The sequence below is a fragment of the Phascolarctos cinereus genome, unplaced genomic scaffold, assembly GCF_003287225.1.
Source record: "Phascolarctos cinereus isolate Bilbo 61053 unplaced genomic scaffold, phaCin_HiC Scaffold_4;HRSCAF=312, whole genome shotgun sequence".
Taxonomy (NCBI): Eukaryota; Metazoa; Chordata; class Mammalia; order Diprotodontia; family Phascolarctidae; genus Phascolarctos; species Phascolarctos cinereus.
Window position 1 is genome coordinate 93,023,508 of NW_027555847.1, and position 17,774 is coordinate 93,041,281.

The 17,774-nt window shown below is 36.3% G+C and overlaps 1 protein-coding gene across 1 annotated transcript in view; it reads right to left on the bottom strand.

Moving 5' to 3' along the window:
* Window positions 1–555: 555 nt before the first annotated feature.
* The window catches only part of SETD2 (SET domain containing 2, histone lysine methyltransferase), a 93,501-nt gene continuing 76,282 nt past the window's right edge, over window positions 556–17,774 (bottom strand). Inside the window, 5 exon segments of the mRNA XM_020999125.2 lie at window positions 556–1,422; window positions 2,004–2,105; window positions 2,445–2,525; window positions 12,091–12,202; window positions 15,615–15,754. Of these exon segments, the coding sequence (XP_020854784.2) occupies window positions 1,261–1,422; window positions 2,004–2,105; window positions 2,445–2,525; window positions 12,091–12,202; window positions 15,615–15,754 (597 nt within the window). The 3' untranslated portion in view covers window positions 556–1,260.

Genomic DNA, 17,774 nt, shown 5'->3' on the forward strand with positions numbered 1-17,774 from the left:
CTACTATCTGAGATGGGCAACCCATTTTACTTCTGGAAAGCTGTGTAAAAATTTCCACAAGTTGAAAAAAAAATTGTCTCCACATAATTTTCACCCATTCATTATTTTATGAAGAAAAAAAATTTGTTCCACAGCAGATCAGTTTGTTTTGCTGTTCAACGGCCCTAATCTAGAATATCCACTTTGTGATCATATTATCAAGGAGACTGAGTGTGAAAGAACCTACTGAGACAGCTCAGTTGAGATTCACAATGAACAACTGCTTGTCATCATTATTTTTGTTTAAAAGTTATCCCATTGTGTAATTTGAGGGCAAGGATGCAAAAATTCCGGGAAGAGCCAGAAAATAATTTCGTTCTTGAACTATGAGCCACATACTATGACTACTCTCTCACTTATTAAACACTTATTAAACACACGATATTCTTTTCCTTTTAACCCATATCCCTGGAATGCCACCCACATAACAAAGCCCAGAAGCCAAACTCATAATGTCCACTTGGTTCTTAAAGCTTTTTTTAACCAATTAATTTTGTAGGTAAAGTATAGGCCAAGTTCTTTAATTGATTTTATTTTAATTTTTTTTACATAAAAAGTTCAGTAAAAATTGGATAAAGTAAAATGATTTTAAGCAGTAAAATCAATCTTATCAACATAGCATGAGGCTGACCAGAAACTCAGAGGTAGCCTACTCTGGAATATTTACATGATAACAGATTAAACCTTGCAGGAGAACCCAAACTATCCTTACAAAGTGTTCCCGTGATCTTAGCACGCATAGGCTAAAAGCAAAAACAAAAACAAACAAAAAAAAACCCCAAAACAAAAACAAAAACCCAGAAAAAAATATTTATCAATATATTCACATATACGTTAAAATATAATACAGATTCCCCGGCACATGGGGTGGGGAGGAAGGGGTGCGCATGGGTCAGTGCGCTAACAGCACCGCCAAGTAGGAGACCCAAGTTAGAGAATGGGGGTCAGGCCTAGGAGACTGAGGGGAATAGCCTCTCTCCCAGGTTCCTGACAGTCTTGGCCCACCTACCCCAGTAGCATATTGACTGTGGCCTTGTTTTGTCTTAAATGGAATATGGTTTCTTTACTCTGCATGACTCATATGATTCAAGTGCCAAGAGTCATCACTGGCAACAGCCCTGACAAGGTTGTGGAAAATGGGTTGGACAGGCCCATGGACTTCTCTTATTGAGTTAACTTTTTGTCTTCCCACTCTAAACTGCCTTTGCTGACCCATTAAGTTTATTCCAAGTCTGTGTCTTCTTTGGGTTTGTAAACAGTCCCAAACTTCTGCATGTACTTTTTGATGTACTCCTTCGTTTTGTGTTTCACATTCTCATTGCACTCCAAATCTTCAGGGTTCTTACAGTATTTCAGCTCCTTGTTCATGACACCGTGAGTCAGCTGTTTAGAGGGCCCACCCCAAGGAAAAGGATAAAGGGAACAAGAAAGACCATGGTAGATAAATCAGTGTGGGGGTAAAATGACACTGGGACTTAATCCTGCCATCTAAAGTCATCCAAGGATATAAGGCACATTCTTCAAAAAGCCACTGTACCAAATGTAGTGACAATAGACCAGGCAAAGAGAGAAGTATATAGATATTCTTGTCACTGCCCTAATGATCCTGAAAGGTTTATAAAGTGGCTTATGAACAAAAAGTATACTGCCTAGTGCTACTCACATCTGTGAACAAGCAAATGGGTAACTGAAGAGGGGAAACTCTCCCCCAGAATTCCTAGGGATGGAGAGGATTTTTGGCTTTAAATGACATTTATATGAAGCCCAGCTGCTAGCAGCTGCTAGCCAACCTTCCCTCTATCTTTGGGGACTCAAAAAGGGAAACTGTCTTATACTCCAGATCAAAGTTGCCAAAGGCCACAGCACTTTCAGTATGAAGGATATCCTTCAGGCCTCACCTGAATAACTAAACTCAGTGAAATGGGGGAAAATTGGGGGCCAAGGGCTGGGGATTGGGAGAATACCTTGCGGGCTAGATGCTTGAAGTCTTCAGTTGTGGTTATCCTCCCCACTTTGCAGTCAGGTTTCCGATAAGGATTCAGGCACTGCACGATGAACTGAGACATCTGTGATAGGAGACGGACCCAACAACTGTCACCCCAGAAAGCTAACTATTCAGATATTTACAGAGTTATGTGAAATTAGGTAAAAATCTAGTCCCTCAAAAGGGCTGAAGTATAACCATGAAATAGAAATCCTTGAGTGGTTGAGTGGTTATACTTTCCGGTCCCCTCTATTCTGGTTGAGAGAGAGAGAGAGAGAGAGAGAGAGAGAGAGAGAGAGAGAGAGAGAGAGAGAGAGAGAGAGAGAGAGAGAGAGAGATACCCTTTCTCTATACATATATTTATTTGGAATAGAAGGCACAACTGTTGATCTAACATCACAAACTTTGATTCCATCCTCACCTCTTTCCTGAACACTTCTTTGCTCTTCTTGGCCAATTCACTTGAGGTATCTGCTTCTGCGGTTTTGGGTTTTTTGGAAGACTAGAGGAAACATAAGACATAACATGGAATTCATAAGAAGCCAGATCAAAGTTCTTTTGAAAAGCAACTACTGACTTAAAATTTTCCCTAAATAAGTGTATATCATGTGGAGATCCTGGAATTGGTCACATCTCTTTATTTCCAATGTGTAAATTAACTGGATTAGATGCAGAAGGCTACATATGACACTCGACATGTGCTGCTCACACCAAGTATATTTGTGAAGAAAAAAATTCAACTAAAGTGAGCTATATAGTTACCCAACATATGATTTCCAAGACATTTGGTGTTGTCAGGGTCTAGAGGAATTTGCTAAAAATAACCAGTATAGAGTTTCCTAGGAAAAGCTAATCTGACTTTAAAGTCTATTCTCAATGGCATCAACATTTGGGGACATTAATTTCCAAACAGCAGTTCTGCTACTCCCTAGGTTTATAAGGAAGATAGAGTTACTGAAGAACTGTCTTTGGATAAAGGTATAATTAAGAGCTATCCTTATTAGGTGCATACTCAGGTGATGCTGAAAATACCCTTAGGTTTTAGGTCATTTTTATTTTTTTAAACTAATTTATTTTGAATTATCAACAATCATTTCCATAAGCTTTCGAGTTTTAAATTTTTCTCCCCTTCCCTTCCCACCTCCCTTCCCCAAGACAGCACACAATCTGATATAGGCTATATATATATATACATTCCTATTAAACATATTTTCACATTAGTGATGACGTAAGAATTAGAACCAATAGGGGGAACCATAAGAAAGAGAAAACAAAACAGAAGAAAAAAATAGCAAATAGTATGCTTCAATCTGCATTCAAACTCCATAGTTCTTTCTTTGGATGTGGATAGCATTTTCCATCATGAGACCTTTGTATTGCTGAGAAGTGTTAAGTCTATCGATATTAGTCATCGCAGAACATGGCTGATACTGTGTACAACATTCTGCTCACTTCACTCAGCATCAGACCATACAAGTCTTTCCAGGTTTTTCTGAAGTCAGCCTGTTCATCATTTCTTATAGCACAATAGTATTCCATTACATTCATGTACCACAACTTGCTCAGCCATTCCCCAATTGATGGGCATCCTCTCAATTTCCAATTCTTTGCCACCACAAAAAGAGCTGCTGTGAATATTTTTGTACATGTGGGTCCTTTTCCCATTTGCATGATCTCTCTGGGATATAGCCCTAGAAGTGCTATTGCTGGGTCAAAGGGTATGCACATTTTTTTTTAGCCCTTTGGGCATAGTTCCAAATTGTTCTCCGAAACGGTTGGATCATTTCACAACTCCACCAACACTGCATTAGTGTTCCAATTTTTCCACATGTTCTCCAACATTTATCATTGTCCTGTTTTGTCATGTTGGCCAATCTGATAGGTGTGGGTTCTAGGTTGTTTTTTTTTAAGGATAGGCAATGGAGTTAAGTGACTTGCCCAGGGTCACACAGCCAGTAAGTGTTATGTATCTGAGGGTGGATTTGAACTCAGGTACTCCTGAATCCAAGGCCAGTGCTCTATCCACTACGCCACCTAGCTGCCCTGAGTCTTAAAATGAAAATGGAATCATCTTTGATCACTGAAGACAAAGACAATGTCATCTTCTAATGCCCCTTTACTATATACTTAAACATCTTTGTCTCTTTAAAATCTTATAAGCATGTTACTCCTATCCCCTGGATTAATATCTATATCATCTTTTCCAAATAAGTTACACTGGACTTCACATGAATATCATCTAGCCTGAATATTCTAATAAAACAGAAAGAATCAGATGGTTGGATTTCCTGTTTACAGATGGAGAAACTAGCTACAAATGAAAAGTGACATCCAAAGGTAGATGAGAAAACCAGTGGCAGTTTAATTAAAATGTACAAGAGACACTGTTCCCCTAAGCCACTGTGGAATTGTTATTGACCCAACTGTACCACTTTCAGACACAAATAGCTAATTTTCCTGAAAAAACTGTGGCAAGGCTAGTCTTAGAAGAACAGGCAGCAACGTATTTAAGAACTGACACATGCTAGAAGTAAACAGGTCTACCACCTTCCCTTGCTTAGTGCACCTCTAATAAATTTTTCTTTTTCCATGGAAAAAAAGTAATAATGAACTAGGTTCCTTGAATGCAAGTAGTTAATACAGACAGGCCTAAAAGTGAAATTTTTATGCTTACATTTATTGGTATTCAAGTATGTTGTTGCTATAGGGTAGAAGCAGTCACTATCCTGAGAACATTTACTAATCTTCTTACTCCTGTTCTGTCACTCTACCTGGTTTATGCAGAGAAATGGGAAATTACAGAATACTCTCTCCCTGTAACTTGGCTTTCTCCTTCCCTAGCCAAGAATATTTTTAGTGATTATTGGTGGCTGACTTATATACAGTTCTGCCCCTCACAAATGTGGTACTCCCTAGTTTGATGAACGCAGAGCTAAGAAAACAATACACACAACAATGTAAATGGAAGGAACCACATGAATGTCGAAAAATTACAAAAAACGAGCATGAATTTGGAACTATGCCCAAAGTGCTATAAATCTGTGGTGCAAATTCAAACAACTCTGAGGTATCATCTCACACCTATCAGTTCGGCTAACGTGACAGAAAAGGAAAATGACAAATATTAGATGAGATGTGGGAAAATTGGGACACTAATGCACTATTGTTGGGTTTTGAACTGATCCAACCATTCTGGAGAGCAATTAGGAACTATACCCAAAAGGCTGTAACTGCACATACCCTGTGATCCAGAAATACCACTACTAGGTCTATATCCCAAGGAGATTAAAAAAAAAAAGACAGCTATGTACAATAATATTTACACAACAGCTCTTTTTGTGGTGGCAAAGAAAGAAAGTGGAAATCGAGGGGATACTTAATCAAGTGGGGAATGGTAGAAAAAGCTGTAGTATATGACTGTGATGGAACACTACTGCGCTATAAGAAATGATGAGCAGGATGCTTTTAGAAAAATTTAGAAAGACTTAAATGAACTTCTGAAGCAAAGAGAAGTGAGCAGAAACAGGAGAACATTGTATATGTAACCACAACATTGTACAATGATCAACTGTGAATGACTTAATTGTTCTCAGCAATACAATGATCCAAGACAATGCCAAAGGACTTATAATACAAAATGCGATCTACCTTCAGAGAAAGAAGTGATGGAGTCTGAATGCAAACTGAAACATACTTTTTTTTAAACTTTATTTTTCTTGGTTGTTCATTTATTAGGGCTATTTTGGTCTGTGTTGTCTTTCACAACATGATTAATACGGAAATATGTTTTGCCTAACTGCACATGTACAACCTGTATCAGATTGCACACTGTCTCAGGCAAGGGAGAGAGGAGAAAGGGAGGGGATTTGGAACTTAAAATTAAAAAAAAATTTTAACTGTTTTTATATGTAATTGGAAAAAAATTTAAATATTTTAAAACAACAACAAAAAACAAGCATGACCCAAAAAAAACATGTGAGAAAATAATCTCAACCGCACTTCTTCACAAAGATGTCCAAGGATGTGAAACATTGGCTATTCTCAGGCTTTTTTTTTTTTTTAAAGGCAACTGGGGTTGACCTGCCCAGGGTCACATAGCTACTAAGTGTCAGGTGTTTGATCTGAGGCTGGATTTGAACTTGGGTCCTCCTGACTTCAGGGCCGGTGCTCTATTCACTGCACCACCTAACTGCCCCTAAGCATACTTTTTAAAACTTTATTTTTCTCGTGGGTTTTTTTGGTCTGTGTTTTCTTTCACAGCAAGGCTAATAGGGATATATGTTTTGCATGACTGTACGTGTATAACCTATACAAAATTGTGTATCTTCTCAATGAGGGGAGACAGGGGGAAGGCAGAGAATTTAAAACTCAAAATACTTATTTTTTTAAAAAATTTTATTAATTTGATTTATCAACAATCACTTCCATATGCTCTTGAGTTTAAAATTTTTCTCCCCCTTCCTCCCTATCACCCTCCCCAAGATGGCGCACAATCTCATATAGGTCATACATTTACATTCCTATTAAACATATTTTCACATTAGCGAAGTCATAAGTAAAAATTAAAACCAAGAGGAGGAACCATTAGAAAGAGGAAACAAAACTCAACAGAAGAGAAAAAAAAATGATAGTGATTCAACTTCATAGTTCTTTCTTTGGATGTGGATAGCATTTTCCATCACAAGCCCTCTGGGGATGTCTTAGATTCTTGTATTGCTGAGAAGGGTTAAGTTTATCAATATTAGTCATCGTACAACGTGGCTGTTATTGTGTACAAAGTTCTCTTGGTTATGCTCACTTCACTCAGCATAAAACTCAAAATATTTTAAAATGTTAAAAATTATTTTTACATATAATTGGGGAAAAATAAGATATTATATTAAAAAAATCAAAAGAATGAAAAAATAGAAGAGAATATGAAACATTTCATTAAAAAAGCAACTGACCTGGAAAACTGATCAAGAAGAGACAATATAAGAATTGTTGGACTCTCTGAAAGTTAGGATCAAAAACAGAGATGCTATATGTCAAGAAATCATTAAGGAAAATTGCCCTGAAGTTTTAGAATTAGAAGGGAAAATAGAAACTGAAAAAATCCACTTATCATCACCTGAAAAAGATGTCAAGACAAAAAACTCACAGACATTATAGTTAAGTTTCAAAGCTCTCAGGTCAAGGGGAAAATACTTCAAGCAACTAGAAAGAAACCATGTAAATGCTATGGAGCTAGTCAAGATAACACAACATTTAGCAACTTCTACATTAAAAGACTGCAAGAAACGGAATAAGATGGGGGGGCGGGGTGCAGTGCAATTGGGATTAACTGATTGGTGCTCAGAGTCACACAGCTAGTGAGTATTATGTATCTAAGGCTGGATTTGAACTGAGGTCCTCCTGACTCCAGGCCCGGTGCTCTATCCACTGTACCACCTAGCTGCCCCTCAGGACAGGATATTCTGAAGAGCAAAGCAGCTGGGCTTGCAACCAAGAATAACTTACGCAACAAATGCGGTATAATCTTACAGGGGAAAAACTGATATTTAATGTATTAAAGGAGCTTTAGATATTCAGGATGAAAAGACCAGAACTGAATGGAAAATTTGACCTATAAGAATCAGGAGAAACACAAGAAGGTAAACATGAATGACCAATTATAAGGGATTTAATAAGGTCAAACTGTTTACTTCTTATACGGGAAAATGTCATCTTTAACTCTTAAGAATGTTATCATTACTAGGGTAGGTAGTTTGAAAAAGCATACACAGATAGAAGGCTTGAGGGGTTGTATTGAATATGATGGGACAACCCTAAAAAATAAAACTGGGTAGGGAGAGGTAAAACAGAACAATTATAACATACAAACTGAGGGATGAATGGAAGAACTATTACAGTGGAGGGAAGGAAAGGGTGGAGGGCTACTAGTGCTAGAATTTTATACTCTTTAGAAGTGGGTTAGAGGGAATAACATACATCTAGAAGGGTATAAAAGTCTTCTTAACTAACAGAAAGATAGGGCGAGGGGATAGGATAAGAGAGGGACTCTTAGAAGAGTGTACAGATTAAGAAAAAGGAGGGTAAGGAGAGAGGATAAGGGAGGGATTCTTAGAAGGGTATGTGGATTAGGGGGTAGTAAGGAAAAATATGATGGAGGGAAATATACATCTCGTAATACTAACTTTTAAATGTGAATGGATAGACTTATTCACAAAATGGAAACGGATAGCAGAATGCATTAAAACCGGAATCTGACAATATGCTGTTTACAAGAAACATATTTAATAATAAGAGATACACACTGAATGAAAATAAAGGGCTAGAGCAAAATTTATTATGCTTCAGTTGTTGCAAAAACAGCAAGGATAGCAATCATGATTTCAGACAAAGTTAAAGCTAAAACAGATTTAATTAAATGAAACAAAGGGGCAGCGAATAGAGCACTGGCCCTGGATTCAGGAGGACCTGAGTTCAAATCCAGCCTCAGACACATAACACTTACTAGCTGTGTGACCCTGGGCAAGTCATTTAACCCCCATTGCCCAACCAAAAAGAAAAACAACCCTCCTCCCCCCAAAAAAAGACACAAAAAAGGAAACTACATTATGATAAAAAGTACCATAGATAATGAAGTCAATCTACACTAAAGTATATCAATACTTAAAGTATTTAAGTAATCAACACTAGACCTACATGTACCAAATGCTACAAGCACCCAAATTTTAAAAGGAAAGGCTAAATGAATTACAGGTAGAATTAGATAGAAAAATGATAATATGGGGGAGTGGGGGAGCTTCAATCTTCCCTTCTCAGAACCAGATAAATCTAACTAAAAAATAAACAAGTCAAAGAGAGGGACAGAATCTCAGATAAACCTGATTAAGACAGATATCGGGAAAAGAACTGAGTAGGAATAAAAAGGATTATACCTTTTTCTAAGCCACACACAGTACCTTTAAAAAACTGACCATATATTAGGGCATAAAAACTTTGTAGTTAAATGCAGAAAAACTAAATGCATCCTTTTCAGATTGCAATACAATAGAACTTATACTCAGGGACCATGGAAACACAATTAAAAATTAATTGGAGACTAATGAGAGGGTTAATGATTACATCAACAGAAATAATTTTATCAGAAAGAATGATAATAAGACAACCACACCGAACCCTATGAGATACAGCAAAAGCAATAATCAGAGGAAAATTTCTATCTCTAAATGATTATATCAATTGAGCAGATCAATGAATTGAATATGCAACTAAAAAAAATGAAAAAAGAACAAATTTAAAATCCCCAATTAAATACTAAATTGGAAATCCTAGATATTAAAGGTGAGAGTAATAAAATTGAATGTAAGAAAAACCACTGAATAAATAAAACTATGAATGAATTGGTTCTACCAAAAAAAACAAAACAAAACCAAAATGAATAAACCATTGGCTAATGATAAAAAAAAAAAAGAAAACCAAATCACTAGTATCAAAACTGAAAAAGATGAATATACCACTAATGAATATGAAATTCAAGCATTAGGAGTTATTTTGCCCAATTATATGCCAATAAATTTAACAACTTAAGTGAAACGGAAGAATACTTACAAAAATATAATCTGCCTAGATTAAGAGAAAAGGAAATAGAATATCTAAATAAATGTTTTAGAAAAATAAATTGAACAGGCTATAAATGAGCTTCCTAAGAAAAAAGCATCAGGAATAGATGAAGTTACATGTGAATTCTACCAAACATTTAAGGATCAAGTAATTCCAATAATAAACAAATTATTTGGAATAACAGGCAAAGGAGTCCTACCAAACTCCTTTTATGAAACAAATATGATGCTGATCCTAAACCAGGAAGAGCAAAAACAAAGAAACAAATTAGACCAATTTCACTAATGAATATGGATGTAAAAATCCTAAATAAAATACTAGCTAGGAGACCATAATTATATATCACAAAGATTATACATTGTGACCCAGTGGAATTTATACCAGGAATGCAGGGATGGTTTGACATGAGGAAAACTACTAATATAACTGATTATATCAATAACAAAAGTAACAAAAATCTTATGATTATATCAACAGATACAGAAAAGGCTTTTAAACAGGATACTCCATCTCCCAACTCGAGGCATTTTCAAAATATCTATTCTTCAGAGCCTACTTAAAATTTTACTTTCTTCTTGAAAATGTCAACCTGTCTAGGCCTCACTGACTTCTTCCTAACATAAGCTAGGCTGGCACATAGTGTATACAACAAGGTTAAACATCATACTAATATATGAATCCATATATATTTTTAGAATCTCCTTATATAGATAGAAACTCTTTGAAGACAAGTATATATCTTAATACTTTTACTTCTATACTTCACCCCAATTTTCAGCATAGTGTCTTAATTCCATAAATAATTGACAACACTATGATTTTCCCCCCCAAAAGACTAGTCCTTGGAATTAAGTGACAGAACTGCTTGCTTAGCCAGGCACCTAGAAGAATAAGGTAACAGTAGTTCCAAATAATTTACAAGGTAAAAATTAAATGTTCTGACCTAAAGGGTGGATTATCAGACTAGGTGACACAATGACTTTTCATTATTATTATAAATATGGGCTCATTTAGAATTACAAATAATTTATGAGAATGTATATGATATTCTTTCAGTCATTTTCTGCACAACACATAGATTTATAGCTGAATGAAGTAAAAACTTTATTAATTCATTTCCCCCCCCCCAATGTGCACTCAAGTAATATGAGTACTTAAATCTTATGTAGCTAGCTACAGCTCTATGGATAAAATTCTGTTGAAAATATCCTGCATTTTTTATACATGTGGACCTACAACTTTGGCAAATTTCTCTAAAAGAAATTTTCTCCCAAGCATCTTTGTTCTGTATTCTACCCCTCACCCCCAAAAAGTTATAACCAATAAAACCAAAGGATACAGAAGGAAAAAAAAAGTTCTATTTTACTTCCAACTACCTTAAATAATGCCAGCTAGGTGGCACACTGGATAGAGCACTGGACTTGGAATCAGGAAGACTCACTCTCAAATCCAGCCTCAGACACTTACCAGCTATGTCACTTTACCCCACTTGCCTCAGTTCCTCATCTGTAAAATGAGCTGGAGAAGGGAATGGCAAACCTCTCCAGTATCTCTGCCCAAAAAAAACTCCAAATAGGGACACAAAGAGTCAAACATAACTAAAACAACTAAATGATCTTGCATAATTTGTGCCACACAAGTTGTGCTTTACATTTTAATTTTAAAGAATATGGCAGTACAACAGCCAATGGTAAATAGTGCGGTAGTAAAATGACTGAAGTGATTCACCTGAAATTTATCAAATCGCAGTTATTCTTAACTTGCTTTCTCCGTCTCTCTAGTAAATATTAAAATGGCAGGAGGAAAAAAAGAACTTATTTTTAATGCTTAACAAAATTCAAACAGGTAAGAATTCAGATTCTTTTATTTTACTTTTTCCATCTTCTCCGTCCTCCAAAATCTTTCTGTCAAATGCTTAACAATAATATTCTGGAAGCAGAACAGAACAAAAACCTTTAATCTTCAATCTTAAGTAATTTGCCTTATGAGTGGAAAGTGTTATTGTACAGTTCTTTTTACTGTACATTTTACATATTGATTTGAAAACGCATAAAATCCCAAATCCTCTCCTCTTTCTGCACTTGTTCCCATCAGATATAAAGGGGGAGGGAAGAATATATACTTTTTTGACTTTTCTTTTCCAAAAGGCTAGGGGAGAAGGGGAAAAAGTGACAGTGGTGCACAAAATGGAATTCTGAGGTTCTTTTTTTCCCTTTCTTTAAAACTACAGACCTATACATTTATGGAGGTTATGTTGTAACCAGTTTAACTTCATTTCAGAACAATAGTAAATGAACCAGGACTCAACAAACACTAATCATAACTTTCATATGAGACTATAGTTTAAGAAGAGCCACATCATTCTGAAATACTGTGGACTATTATCTTGTGGAAGACAGCAGTGACAGACTATTTGGCTTGCGGTGAATAGGAAAAAAAAAAAAGGGGGCCATACTCACCTTCATGGGGTTTTCATCATAAGTTGGTGTTCCCAGATCCATTTCAGCCTCATGTTCAAGGTTAGCCTCATCTCCTGGGCTTTCCCAGGTAGGAGGATCCCATTGAGTTTGCCTAGAAAAAAGATAGGTGAATAGTGACTGTTTAGAGAAAAGAAAACAGGTCTAAAACCTAAGTGGTCTTCAGCAATACGCACAATGCAACACAACATAAAAAAAAGAAGTCAAATAGAGACTGTTTAGAGAAAAGAAAACAGGTCTAAAACCTAAGTGGTCTTCAGCAATACGCACAATGCAACACAACATAAAAAAAAAGTCAAATACATCTGCTTACCAGTAACAATACTTCTTAAAGATTCTTTTCCTCTAGTCTAGTCTATTTTATTTGCTTTAATAAGCTAAAAATAAAGCTGGCTGGACATTAACTGGCTAATTGGGATGGTCACACACAGAGTGTATATGTAGTCTGTATCTTAAGATAAGGTCTCCTTGAAGGTTTGATTAAAAGAGAGAGAAGCAGGACATAAATGTCTGCAGCCAAGAGCTCTTGGTCTGGTATTCTTCAGGTCTCCGTGGCCTACCCAGTTGTCTCAAGCAAATATTGTTGCATAGCTAGCTATGTAATTTCTACCACAGTGTTCAGATATTTTCAGAACTGAAAAAGACAGAAGGGCCAGTGGTAAGGAGAAACTGGAAACAATAAAATTAAATCTAGAAAATATTTATACATAATATTTTGAAGACTAAGCTCATAAGGTACTTAGAAGTATAGAAAAGATTATTAAGCAAAACAACGTATTGCTGACTTTAATAACTTTTCATCTTTATCATAATGATTTTGCTTTTATGAACGATCAAGACTTCTTTTTTAAAAGAGGATTTCAGAATGCTAATCCAGTCAGCGGCACACTCAATTTCAAGATGAAGAGGTTAGGGCAAAAGCATTTTGAAAAATGTAACACATTCTTCTAAGGAAGAGATGGGCCTTCTTTACAAGGCCATCCCCTCTATATGTCAAGTTATCAAGAATTTAAGTAAGTGTCCACTATGTTCTAGGCACTGTGCTATAATCAGGAATAAAGTGAGGGGGGCCCCCCTGAACTTGTTTTCTTGAGTTACCCTATTTCTCAGGCCTCCCCACCCCCCTTAGCTAGCATAATTTGTTACTTCCAACCCTAACTAAACTTTCAGCGTGCTCTTGAGAGCTGAACCAGCTATAGGACAGATGCCAGTCAGTCTGTACCAGAATGATAAACTGTGACCCTAATAAATAAGCAGACCATCCTATTTCCATGGTCTAACAGTTCCCAAGGGAAAGTAATGCTGCCCCTGCTACCCTGCTCCCTCATGCTCTTCCCTCCCTTTCTCTTCCTCTAGGAAGGGGCTTGGTCCTTTTTCTCTCTCCTATGACTTCCTCTTTTTGCTGTAATCCACAATTACCAAGGCTCTGCCTGTATCACAAGCTCCTTCGTACTTGGTATAAGTATCTTTAACATGAGTGTTCCCTCGTCTTGAAATAAATCAAGTTACTACCCATGTCTTGTAGAGTTTTAACTTTTGGTTAATAGAAGAAAGGCAAAAAACAGCCCCTATTCTCAAGCAGCTCACAGTCTAATGGGAAAGACAACTTGCAAGCAACTTTGTACAAACAAGATAAAGACAGAATAAAATGCGGATAATCTCAGAGGGAAGGCACCAAAATTGAGGACTGCAAAAAACTACATACAAAAGATGGAACTTTAGCTGAGAGTTTAAGAAAGCCAGCAAAGTTAAGAGATGGAGATAAAGAGGAGGCACATGGGAAATTCAGGGGAAATGCCTGCAGTTGGGAGATCAGAGTGTCCACTAAGAGGAACAACAAGAAGGCCAGCACTGCTGCATCACACAGTATGTAGAGGCAAGCATAGTATAAAATTACTGGAAAGGTAGGAAAGGGCTGTTATTAAAGGTTTTAAAAGCCAGAGGATTCTATATTTGATTCTGGAGATAACAGGGACCCTCTGGAGTTTATTGAATAGGAGGCTACTCCAACAGTTTAGAAGTGAGTTGATAGGGACCAATGTGATATGGACTTGCTTTTAGTAAAGGAAGAGGTTCTGGTTAAAACTGTCAAGGTCACTGTACTTTAGATAAGTTTGCTACTGAGGCCAAATTTAATAGCACTACCTTCAATGAGCTACAAGTAACTTAACACTGGGGAATTGTTTTTATAAAGTGTCCAACAAAAGATTTATGAAAATAAAGGTTAGTTCCTTTATACTACAAACCCCTTTCAATAGCAAACAAAAACAGCTAACATTTTAAAAGCACTATAAAGGTTGCAAAAGATTTTATTAATATACATTTATTAATATAGTCAACTTCCAACTTTTGGAGGGGTAACGTTCCTAGAAAATGGCACGAAAGTAAAAAGTGTGAATGTTGATACATTGAACCTATGGAAAATAGGTGGTTATATTCCTGTGACCACCAAAAACTCATTTTTTGCCAGAGATTGCTGAAAATACTTTTTTACATAAAATTCTTTATAACAAAACAAATTCTGATAACATGCATTTTTCTTAACATAGTTGCCAATCATGAAATAACCCATAAAATGCAGTACACAAAATAAATCTTGATGTAACATATAAAACATTTTTCCGCTAGTAATTCCCTAGAATTCTGTACCCACTTTGTGCTAACACCTCAATTAAAAAACAAAAACAAAAACAAACACCACACTGATTTCAGACAATATTCATGAAATCTACAGTGCTGTAAATACTGTACAGCAAACAAAATTCTTAAAAATTAAAACATTTTTTAACCTGAATCTTACCCTCTACTATGTCAGATAGCAGTGTAAGGGCATTGTACCATATATTATACTAGTGTAAACGTCTCTACTGTGGCTACCCTCTGAAAACCAAGGGTGAAGTTGCTGGGACTTTAATCACTGCTGTTGGAAGATGCTGAGACTGGCAAGGTCTCATCACCTCTGACACTCTCCTTCAGATGATGGATAGCATGGTGACCATGAAATAGTCTATCAGTGATGTCTGCTTTGTGCACTACTGAGATCTTTAAGACTGTGGGAGCATAGCAGAACCTAGTAGGCTACCAGCTACCCTACAAACTTGTGTGTACTATGCCTCTCATTTTTTTCTCTACTGTGCACAGCCAAAATTGTGCTCGATTGCCAAAGCGAAAATGAAAATAAGGCTACTAATAAGATCACATGGATGCTTAAAGTCACAAGCCATAAATACACAAATGTTGAAAACCAAATGCATTCTCATCTCATTTGGTCCTTTCAAGTTCATATAAAGTCATTGCCAGTTCCTGAACTACTTTAACAAACGTATTTGCATTATGGTGGCTGTGTGCTGCTGACTACCCTTAAGAAACAGCTACTGTCATTCTACTTAAGCCTCTGGAAAAGCAGATGCCCAAGCAATGACAAACATAAGACCAAATTCTGCAACTGTTAACAACTAGCCAGTTATAGTAGAAAAGCTATACCTAAGGCTCAAACACGATTTTACCTTGTGATGACATGGTAATAGTAGATCTTTCCCTCTGGATCCCGAGCTGTTTTCCAGTTGGGAGGTAAGACGATGGTTTTTGGTTTAGGAGGTGAAGGTGGTGGCAAATCCAGGAGGTTATTTGTCACAACTAACTCTGGCTAAGGAAAGCCAAAAGGAATTTGTGGTCAGTGATATACCCCCTATCCAGGTGAAAGGGACAAAAAATGCTTTCATTTTGCAGCAAACAAATTAAATGTACAAATGCCAACTAATAGACTGAGCTTTTTATTTGACTTATTTATGTTCTAAAATTTTTAACTACAAGCTTACTTAGCCATGGGAACAATGGTACCATTATCTGCAAAAATATGAACAGGGGAATATGAAATTTCATCAGCACTGAGTCATCAATACAATCACAAAACCAAAGAATGTCAGCTGGAAGGGACCTTAGAGGTAATCTAGTCCAACCTATACATGACACAACAAAATCCTTTATAGTATATGTTACAAGTGAGTATCTACTAGAATTCTGAATACCAGAGGACCTCCTCCAAGGAAACTGATGACAGAAATAAATGTCTAATAAAAATCAAAATATTCATAACAGTATTACTAGTGGTAGCCAACAGCTAGAAATGTGTCCATTGATTTGAGAAGGAATGAAAAAACTGTCATATGAATGCAATGGATTATTATACTATGCATTAAGGACAAATATCAACAATTCAGAAAAACATGAGATTTGTATAAAATAGACCAAAAATAAGTACAACCAAGATATATAAAACAATGTGAATGAAAAAATGACCAAGAATAAATCAAAATCTATTTAACTGGGGAAAAAAAGTCTCAGAGATAATGAAACAATTCTCCTCCACCACCATAAAGAAATGTGAACACACACATATTGAAAATTTTCATCACTTTATCAGATTTCTTTTGCTTAACTGTTTGTCTTTCTTTTAAGTAAGGCTTCAATGGGGAGAAAGAGGGTACTTGAAATGCCTGAAAAATAAAATACTCCTTTCTCTTATCTGAAAACAATCATAAAAGCTCCCAAAGTAGTCTCTTCGCCATATGCAACATCTCCACTTCCTTTGGTTGATCCTCATACAGCATCTCTACCCTTGCCCCTCTTTGCTTTTTTGTGGTCATTAGTACTGTCATAAGAGGGAAAGCAGAACAGATAAAATAATCACTAAAAATAGATTATTTGGGCAAGGTTAAGGCTTGGAGACTATATATAGGTGAGTCTTTGTGTCTCTGCTTATGGAGTTTTTTTCACATGTGGCTCCCAAACATACCTGCAAATCCAACTCAACTTTCCTCTCTGAGGAAGCACTTCTTAATTCTTCAAACCAAGGTTGAGCCTTCCTACTTATTGTTCTTCTACACAATTTAACTTATTATAGGTGTGTATATGTTTGTGTACACACACACACACACAAAACATACACTGTTTCCCACAAATCGTCTCATGTATATATTAATGTTGTTACCCCAACTACAATAAACTCTATTATGGGAAGGAACAGTCTAGAATTTCTTATCTTCAACTGCCTAGCAATGGGCTGAGAGAGCAGGCATTCGTCGAATACTCATAGAAATGTGGCACATAAAAATCAACATTTTCCCGTGTCCTTTTACATGTTGTATGGTACTATATGAACTTCTATTTTCACTAATTTGCATATTGCCTCCAATAACACAGACAGCAACACATCCAAACTCATCCTTTCTTTGTCAATTTTGGTCATGTCTTCCTGTGAATCTATTCAACAAATGGAAAGGCAAGTTAGGGGCAAGGAGCACTTCTTGAGTTCTCCTGACATTATCTAGATAACAAACGGAAGATATAGACTGTTAGTTATAATTTGCCATCACTACATTACTAGCTCCATTTGTTTTTTTTAATCATACATTTCTCTGACAAACTACAAACTAGCACTCCTGAATAATTCATCAAACATAATATGTTGCAGCCTGCTCAAGCTCTACTTGCGCTTCTCCATTACTCTTTAAGATAATCCTCAAATTTCCATTCTTTTGAGACTATTTTATTCTATAACTTACAGCCATACACCATCACAAGAAGAAAAGAATAAACTTTTGTTTCAGGAAGAAGTTGGGGGTCAAAGAAGTGTGCAAATTACCAACTGCAATATAACCCTTCGT